General features: G+C 48.8%; 1 protein-coding gene across 33 annotated transcripts; it reads left to right on the top strand.

Moving 5' to 3' along the window:
* Window positions 1-746: 746 nt before the first annotated feature.
* On the top strand, window positions 747-8,817 carry LOC114015337 (endoplasmic reticulum-Golgi intermediate compartment protein 3-like). 33 transcript variants are annotated; one of them, XR_008733926.1, is made up of 5 exons: window positions 1,934-2,078; window positions 2,856-2,902; window positions 3,361-3,560; window positions 3,930-4,049; window positions 4,325-6,642. XR_008733926.1 is itself a non-coding variant. In XM_055721089.1 (4 exons), the coding sequence occupies exons 1-4, from the start codon at window positions 1,941-1,943 to the stop codon at window positions 7,327-7,329; spliced, it is 345 nt and encodes a 114-aa protein (XP_055577064.1). In that variant the 5' UTR covers window positions 747-1,940; the 3' UTR covers window positions 7,330-8,817. The 33 variants fall into 33 exon arrangements, 6 of the variants coding, with proteins under 6 accessions (XP_055577064.1, XP_055577065.1, XP_055577062.1 ...); XR_008733924.1 differs by having other exon boundaries at window positions 2,856-2,943; XR_008733920.1 differs by having other exon boundaries at window positions 2,856-3,195.
* The last annotated feature ends 829 nt before the right edge of the window (window positions 8,818-9,646 follow it).

Raw genomic sequence — 9,646 nt, 5'->3', positions numbered from 1 at the left:
TTTAAGACATAACCATAAGACTTAACCTTAAAAATTAACATTAAGATTTACACCAAAGGCTTAACCCTAAGACTTAACCCTAAGACTCAACCTTAAGACTTAACCCTAATATTTAACCTTAGGACTTAACCCTAAGACTTATTCCTAAGACTTAACACTATGATTTAAACCTAAGACTCGACCTTGAGATTTAACCCTAAGTCTCAACGTTAAGACTTAAACCTAAGACTCAATGTTAAGAATTATCCTTAAGAGTTAACCCTATGAATTAACCTTAAGACTTCACCCTAAGACTTAACCTAAGTCTTAAACCTAAGACTCAACCTTAAGGCTTAACCTTAAGACTTAACCCTAAGTCTTAACCCTAAGACTTAACCTTAAGACTTAACCCTAAGACTTAACCCCAGGACTCAACCTCTAAGTCTTAACCCTAAGACTCAACCTTAATACTTAACCTTAAGACTTAACCCTAAGAGTCAACGTTAAGACTTATCCTTAACTCTTATCCCTATGTCTTAACCTTGAGACTTAACCATAAGTCTTTAACCTAAAGGCCTACCCCTAAGACTTAACCCTAAGACTTAACTCTAAGATTTAACCCTAAACTCAACCTTAATCAATCTTAACCTTAATACTTAACCCTAAGTTTTAGGGTTTAGTCCTACCACCATGTCTTATATTTAAGTTTTAAATATTAAGTTTCTAGGGTAACCATAAAGGTAATCCTATCCTTAACCTAAGCCTAACCATAACCTAACCCTAACCCTAACCCCAACTCTAAGCCTAAGCCTAAGACTAAGCCTAACCTTAACGCTAACCCTAACCCTAACCCTATCCCTAACCCTAACCCTAACCCTTAACCTAACCCTAACCCTAACCCCAACTCTAAGCCTAAGACTAAGATTAAGCCTAAAACTAAGCCTAACCCTAACCCTAATCTAACCTTAACGCTAACCCTAACCCTTAACCTAACCCTAACCCTAACCATAACTGTAACCGTAACCCTAAACCTAAACCTAACCCTAACTCTAAGCATAACTAACCCTAACCCTAACCTAACCCTAACCCTAAACCTAACCCTAACCCTAACTTAACCTTAACGCTAACTCTAACCCTAAACCTAACTCTAACCCTAACCCTAACTTAACCTTAATGCTAACTCTAACCCTAACCTAACCTTAATGCTAACTCTAACCCTAACCCTAACCCCAACCCTAATCCTAACCCTAACCCTACCTCTAAGCATAACTAACCCTAACCCTAACTTAACCTTAACGCTAACTCTAACCCTAACCCTAAACCTAACCCTAACCCTAACTGTAAACCTAACCCTAACCCTAACCCCAACCCTAAACCTAACCCTAACCCTATAACCTAACTCTAACCCTAACCATAACCTAACCATAACCCTAACTGTAAACCTAACCCTAATCCTAATCCTAACCCTAACTGTAAACCTAACCCTAACTCTAACTCTAACCTAACCCTAACCCTAACCCTAACCCCAACCCTAACCCTAACCCTAACCCTAACGCTAACACGCATGCACAATAGCGTTAATGGCAAACTAAGGTCAGCGCATGTGCAGAATGGGCCTGCCGCTACGGGGCGTGGTTTCAGGCGGCGCATGCGCTTTACGACATGGGCTTTTACGCATGCGCAGTCGGGTTTTGTTGCACGCCAAGAGCAGCGCATGCGCACAATTGGCTTGACGCCTAGGGGCGGGGGTTGTGGCTACGCATGCGTAGTAGCTTTTCTGGCGGACAAGGGCAGCGCATGCGCAGATTGCGCTGGACGCTTAGGGGCAGGGCTTGTGGCTACGTATGGTTATTACGAAATCGGCTTTTACGCCTGCATAATATAGTTTTTGGCAAACGAAGGGCAGCGCATGCGCAGCATCGGCTGATGCCTTGGGGCGGGGTTTCCGGCTACGTACGCGTATGGGCTTACGCATACGGCGCCGGAAGGTGGGTTCATTTCTGGCCCGCGCGGCGCGATGGAGCGGCTGAGGTGGTGCGGGGCTTCCCCAGGAGCCTGGAAGACTTTAGGGCTGGGAAGACTTTCGGGCGGCGCGCTGGGTGAGCGGTCGAGCTGAGGGCGGCCGGGTGCCGGTGGGTGAGCCCGGGCGCGGCCGTCGGGCAGCGGCCAGCTGGGGGGGACGTGGCTGGCCGGCGCTCGGCCGCGGCAGGGAGCGCCTGGTAGCGGCGGCGGGCGGGCTGAGGCGGGCGGCCCGGCCCGGGACCGGCGGGGCTGCCGGCGGTTCTCGTCTCTCCGGCAGTGACGGTGGTCAGCGGGCTATTCACGCTGCTGCCTTTTTTTTTTCTCGGAGCTGCAGTACTGCCTCAGCGAGGAGGTGAGGAGCGGTGATGGGGCGGCCCCGGTGCTCCCTTGTGGCGGCGGGTCCCGGGAGGGGGGTCGGCCCGCGGCGCCCTGCCGCCCCCCCGCCGCCTCCGGGCAGCCGCCGCAGCTCTGCGCGGGGCTTTGTCTTTCCCCCAGCCGCCGGCCGGGGCCGTGGCAGTGGGCTGGGGCCGCAGGGGCTGCCTTGGGGCCTGCGGTAACGCTGTCTCAGGGGGGTGGCCCAGGAGCCTCTTCCCACCCCTGCGAGCGGGCAAGAGAAGGAAAAGAAAGCCGGCGGTGGAATCCTCCCCCCTCGCCCCCGACTGCTGATATCTCTAAAAAGTATTGCAAAGGGCAAGCGTTTAACTACCAGGGAGGGTTGGGAGGCAGCAGCTCTGGTGTCTCGCTGATCCTGTGTCGTGACAGTCAGCTCCTGGGCCAGAGCAGCCGAGGGGAAGAGGCCTTTGGATTTGCTTCCCAGTGAAACAGGGCTCATTTGTTTTTTTCTTTGTACCTAGGTACATCGGGAATTGTACGCTGACAAATCAAGGGGAGCTAAACTGAAGTTCAGTCTAGATGTTACTTTTCCACGTGTGCCTTGTGCTTGTGAGTCGGACTGCTGACAGTGGAGGGATAACTTATGTTCTTGCCGAGGGCCACAAGGCTCCATGTGCCCGCTGCTTCCGAGTGCTGCGCTGCTGCTTGGGCAATAATTGGACTGTAATGCCAATGCCACGTGTTAGCCTTTCTCCAGAAGTTATAAAGGCAGAATGAGCATTAGGAATCTGATTACCTTTTAACTAAATTCAAAACAAAGTTGTGGGATGAAGTGACTGGAAGCCCTGCAAGTCTGACTGGGTATTGCTGCCGTGCACGTTATCTGCCTGTCTACCGATCATTCCTGCCTCTTGTTCTGTTGTGGTAATTCCTTTGGGTAATACGTTGGGCTCTAATGTAGTGCATCTTGACTTCCTCCTGACCCCCCGAGATGTTATTAGTCTTTGCCTTCCTCACGTTTCACAGGGTGTGGGAAGGCCAGAGAGACTGGAAGCCTCGGCGGTTGTGTGCGGAGAAGCTGTCAGCCTTCTAAGAGAGCATCTAGCCAGCAAGCGCATCGTGGTGCTTCGGTACCGAGCTGATACCACAGGCCTCAAATCTTTTTGTGAAAAGGGATCACAAGGAAATGTGCTGATGTTGAAGGGGGAGAGGTGGTGGGGGAAGAGGTAGGAGGCAGCTTTCAACCAATTTTAGGCTTAACTCCTGTGTTCCTGTAAATGGTTCTGGGCTTTGAGGGGTTTGCTTTTGGCTTTTTGCCTTAAGCGCGTCTACCTTTCAGGGCAACGCTTTCTTGGAAGTTGGAAACTGTCCTTCTTGGACACCAAACCAAACCCTGTACCTGGGAGGGCCATTTAGCATGCCACACCATGCGTTTTATTCCCTGTCGGTCACTTGGCCCTAGCCATACACACTCTCCCGGTTTGGCACATTCTTACCTTGCTGGCTGAAAGATTCTGTCTTTTCATTTCCTCAGCTTGCCACAGGCCATAACACTTGTGTGTTCATAGACCGCTTTCCTTGCTCACTGCTTTCAGATTTGAGCATCGATGCCATGGATGTAACAGGAGAGCAGCAGCAGGACGTAGAGCACAAGCTGTTTAAACAACACTTGGATAAAGCTGCCAATCGTGTGACTCCAGAAGCTGAGAGACACGGTAAGATGCTATTCTGCCATTCTTGGATGGATGCTCTCATAGCCTTTCCGTCACCGTATGCCTGCTATGATATTCCTGGGGACGAGGGACGGCTGAATTCACAGCGTTTTAAACACCACAAACTCTTGAAGAGTTTATAGGACACAAATCTATTACACTGGCAGATCAGACAAGCTCCTCTGTGTGTGTGTATATATTATACTCGGTACTTATGCGAGGCAAGTCTTTGCCTCGTCCCTCTGAAACTGGGACAAGGACCCATTGATGCATTTCAGGAGCAAAGCTGCTGAGTGAGCAGGCTTTTCCTACTAGAAATCAAGCAGCTGCTCTGGCGAAACTTGACTTTGGTTGCATCTTTAAATCCTAGAAGGCTGACAAACGGGACAAGCTGGTTAGAGGAAAGAGCCTCTCTCCAGGGAAGGCTCCGCTGACTTGACCCTTAAGCCTAAAATTGCGTCTTACTATGTTTGCTTTGTGTGTGTTAATGCATACCCGATTCATAGATTTCAGTTGATTTATCAGTTACATGTTGGAGTAAATGGTCCTTGGCTACATAAACCTCTCCTCTGTATTTTTTTTACATGTTATGGCTTACTGTTCTACTTCAATACAACCCGGGAACAATTCTGGTAGTGTTGCAATCTAATGGTAATACTGTCCTCACTTTGTCTTTCTAAAATGTGAGGTCCTTATTATCTGTTCTGGGAGATAGTGTAGTTCTGTATATTGGCATGAACTAAATTTGCTGATTTGTTGTAACTCGGATTTAACTTTTCTGTTCTTAAATGCTGAAAGGCTAAACTAAGCCAAGAGCTGAACAATGGGTAGGTACAAGAGCTTCTCCTGTTGCCACAGAAGTGTGGTGATAGCGTTCTTACTGTTGTGTCACTTAGCAGCCTTTCTGTATTCAGAGGCTGTGGCGTGACGAATGTAATGTCTGGGGTCAAACCCCGCTTTTCTGTATCTAATTCTCTGTTAACACATGTAGGCCTCCTGCCTTGCTTATGTTGCCAGCCTCCACTGGGATTACTTGGTCTGAACTGGTTGCTCTCGCTCCTTATATTATCAACGGAGAGGAAGAGAAACTTGCAGGGAGCAAACAGTCTCATCCAAGAGAGGCATTTTGAAAGCGATCAAATTCCATTGCATGCAACAAGCAATTTCTTCTGCTGTCTGGAAAAAGTATATGGCTAGTTTGATTTCCACCACACGTGTGGCAAGTTAGATTGGAAGTGTACACCCATCTTCGTGAAACTCTACGATTGTTTCTGTTAGTAACACTTGATGTTCAGTCAGTTATTTAAATGGCAACTATAGCAGTATTGACTGGTAAAGGAAAAATCCACACAGACGTGGTTACCGCTGGGCTTGCTTTAGTCACGACTCAAGAGTTCGGCCACCACCCCAGTGAGTGGCAGAGAACCAAGGGATACAGCACAGCTTATATACGCTTATCAGATCATTAGTCAATGTCTGAAGTTTTTAGGAGTTTCCTTTTATCCTGTCAGTTCTGTGAATCCATCACCTGACTCTGTCCCAGTTGATTCACCTGCTTGGTTCCAGTCTTTGCCTCAGTTCCAGGCTCCTCCTCGGATCATGGTCTTCATTCTGCCAGCTTTAACTCACACGCTCTTTCAAGCACAGTTAGTCTTTGAACAAGCAATTCCTATTCACATACACCAATTTCTCTAAAAACACCTGTGTTTCTGAGAGCACCTGTGTCCACAAATTGATCATCTGTTGTTTCTCTGTTCTGCCACCGATTAACTGGACTGGGTGTTAAACCAGCCTTGGATTAGGGCTACGCTAGGGACAAGGCCTGGTTCTGCCACTTAGCTGCTTCAGCACATTAAATTTCTTAGTTAAAAATCCATTTTCTTTAATGTTGACCTTAAATTTAGTAAAGCATACCTAAATATTATGGGGTAGTATGTGGAGGCTTTTCCTGATCATAGTTACGTTAAAATAGTTAATAGCTTAATGATTTCTATGGTAGGTTGCATTCTGTGCTGGGATGTCATCTCATTCATTTCCATTGAATGGCAATAGAGGATTGAACTTTTTATGGGTGGTTCTTACTGTTTCCTTTCTTTTAACATGGGCAGAGTTTTCCAGTGTCACACGTCATATCTGCATGCAAGTTGAGGACTGTAGCTCATTCCTGGCAGAACAAGGGCATACTGTACCCTTGCAGGAATTGGACAACCGTGGCCTGTAGATTACAAAGTTACTTTGAAGATCTTGTATTATCCTTGAATAGGCAGAATAAAGAATAATGAGCATTGTACAAGAACAAAGCCGGATGCCAAGCAAGATATGAAAATTGCTAAGTTAGCGCATCCTTATTAGGTGCTTGCAGCATGACAACCAATCAACAAGTAACGTGAATACGTAATTGTTAACCAGTCCACAAATAACATGAATATGTAATTAACAACCAATCAACAAGTAACCTGAATACTTAATTGCAGTCCAATCAACAAGTAATATGAAGACGTAGTTGCAATCAGCTAACCAATGATTGTTACCATGTGAGCAGTGCATTAGAAGTATAAATATGACTAAGTTGCTGAATAAAGTAGGATGACACGTAGCCATATTGGTGTGATTGTTGTTACTCGGCTGACTCTCCGATTTGGGACCCTCTTCAGAGGACCATGTTAACAGCAAGAAACTTTGCATGTGGATTTTTATGTACTGCAGTTTCTTTATAGTACCTAAGCTGTCTGCAGTACCTCGGTGCTGTCCGAGACAACTTGACAGGCAGCTACCGATTGCATTCAGAAAGCTGTTACTAGTTGCTCTATTTTGAAAGTCTCCGTGTGTTGTACAGGTGTCCTTCTTCAAATGGTAGGAACCATGGCTTTGACAAAGCATAGGAATTACTAAGCTGCATTCTTCCTGACGCTATCTTTTAGTGTAATTACAGGATCAAAACCCATACCAGTTGAATTCTTAAGTGTATTTTCAACTTGTTTGAATGTTGTAAGCTGTAGAAAGTAAGTCTCATACAGTTGCTTAACAATGGGTGTATTTTCCTAAAAGTTTTTATTTGCTTGATCATAACTACCATAAAGTATTTGATTAAAGAAGTAAGGTTAATGATTGCTTTTCATGCATATTTCATACTTTCTAATTAAAATCTCTTTTTTTTTCTGTGGCTAATACAGGTGTCTTTAATACTCACTTCTGTCCACCTGTTATACCTCACAATCTCAACAACGAGGGTCCTGATAACACTTTATCCCCTCAGCAGTGTCTGACTTATCACCTGCCTTAGTTATTCAAGAAGCCACATTTTTGAGGCAGTGTCTAGACAGTGAGACTTAGAGCGCTTTTGTAACCCAACAGACTTGGTCCTGTCCTTCAGGATTTGTGACTTAAACAGCCAGGTGATACCTCTGCCCCACAGCACTGAGCCGTGAGCTGTGCCAGTGGCCTGTTCCCCCAGCCAAGGCAAGGCTTCCCCCGCAGGCTTTGTACCCTTGACTCCACAATCAATGCAAGCTTGGGGAGGTCCATCACCCCACAGTGCCACCAAGCCTAGCACAGAGCATCCTCCCCTGCACCCCAGCTCCATTCGGCTCCCCACCAGGGAGCACCTCTTGCCAATGCTGCTGGCACAGAGGAAATGACAGCAGCTTTTCCCCATCACACCCACTAGTGCTCCCCATCCCAGGAGCACCTGCTGGTCTTTAACCCCTTCCTTGCTGGGGGTTAAAGCACAGCAAAGCAAGGCACAGCCCCTGTGTAACCACTGTGGTTTGGAGCCTCTGCCCATCCTTGCTTGCTCCCCGGCACAGGGGATAAATCCCTGGGTGCCCCTACCATGTGCTGGCACAAGGCACCGCTGAACAAAACCCCCTGTGCAAACACAGCCTCCTTGTTTAGACCATTAGGGCATCTCTGGCTTCCTGAAAATAATTAGTCAGCCTCATTAGGAGAGCAAACAAATGAAGATGGGCTGGCAGGGAGGCCAGTTTCTGGAAGTGCTCGTTTCTGGAAGACTTGGCCGGGCAGAACAGCAAATGTGATCCGACCACATGTGAAAAGCCTAATGCAGCCTGTGAGCCCCCCTGCTTGCCCAGCCAGCCGTGGAGGGGGCTGCCAAGGGGCACCTCTGTTACGGCTTGTGGGGCACAAATATGAGACATTAATACCTAGCTTCCTCAGCAGCCATTGCATGCCAAAAGTGACCTGATGGCTCCCAGCCCTCTGCATCAACAAGGGGACAGTTGCAGGCAGGCACAGCTGCAAGTGTCTTTGCTGCAGAAAAAGAAGAAAGGATGTGGGCACTGTGGGGGGATATGACCTGGCAGAAGAAAAGCTGTGTCTGGGCAAATGGAGGTGGAAGGAGCAGTGTTACAGGGACAAATGGTCCCTGGCATGCCTGGAGCTGAGACCTGAAAGCTCATCACAGCATGTGGGCAAGGGGCCTCACGGACTGCTTGCCAGCACACCTCAGTGCATCCCCATTTGCAGCCATGCTGGCATAGCCCAGGTACCGCTCACTGCTGCTGCCACTGCAGCCCCGTACTTGGCACAAGGCACTGGCCAGCCGCACTCCCCAGCCCAGATCCCGGCCCTGCTGAGCGCCAGGGCAGGTTTGGGGGAAGCTTTGAGGGCTACAGCAGGCTGCAAGCCTGACCCATGCCGCCCTGCAAGCCTGCCTGCCTTCCCCCTGCAGCACATCACAGACCATGGGTGCTTCATTACTGTCATTAAGCTTTTATTTCCACTGTCACAAAGTTCCTGGGTTTTGTTTTGATTTCTTTTGTTTTTAAACTGTTGCATTTGCTTGGTTTGCTCTTGCATTCATCTCAAGACAAGGCAGCAGGGCATGCAAACTGAGACACTGGCACGGACACAGAAACAGGGTTCATCTTTACAAACAAGGCTCTTTGCTGGAGCTGCTGTTTCTCAGCTGGGGTCTTGGCTGCCCCCCAGGAAGGGGTCCCGGGGGACACAGCACTCAACCTGGGCTGGCGGCTGCAGGAGCAGAAAGAAAGGGAAGGACGGCTTTCCTGCAGCACCACTGGAACAGTCAGAACTGGTATGTGTAACTGTGACCCCAAAACTGCACTGCAAGGAGACACCCCAAGCTGGGCACCGAGACCAGGGCCATCGGCTCCCTCCTTTGCCCCCAGCCCTCACTCCAGCCCTGCCAGCCACCACTCCGGCCAGACCCTTCCCCTCCAATGCCCCCATGAAGGAGGGGTGGCTGATGCCCTCCCAAAATGCCTCAGATCTCCCCCTTTACCTCAGGGCTGTCGATGCTGGGACAGCAAGCTGGCTGTGGGTCACCCACCCACTCCATCCAACCAAATCCCCTGACCCTAAATATAGGGCAAGAGGGACACTGCCAGCAATTTCGGCTGTCCCCATGCCACACTTGGCCCTGCTTCACAGCCAGCCCTGCTCCAAGCAGGGTTCGGCCCCAGAACTGGAGACACTCCCACCCCCTGGGTTAGCACAGCCCCATGGCAGCCTTTTACTTGCATCCCTGCATGCTCGGGGGGAGCAGTGGCTCTGGGACTGGGGTCCCACAGCCTCAGGCCCTCCCATCCAGCTGGGATGCAGTGTCTCAATAGCATGGG

Source organism: Falco cherrug, chromosome 9 (genome assembly GCF_023634085.1).
Source record: "Falco cherrug isolate bFalChe1 chromosome 9, bFalChe1.pri, whole genome shotgun sequence".
In the NCBI taxonomy this organism is placed as follows: Eukaryota; Metazoa; Chordata; class Aves; order Falconiformes; family Falconidae; genus Falco; species Falco cherrug.
Note: the sequence above shows the minus strand (reverse complement) of the source record. Positions and strands in the feature narration are given on the sequence as shown.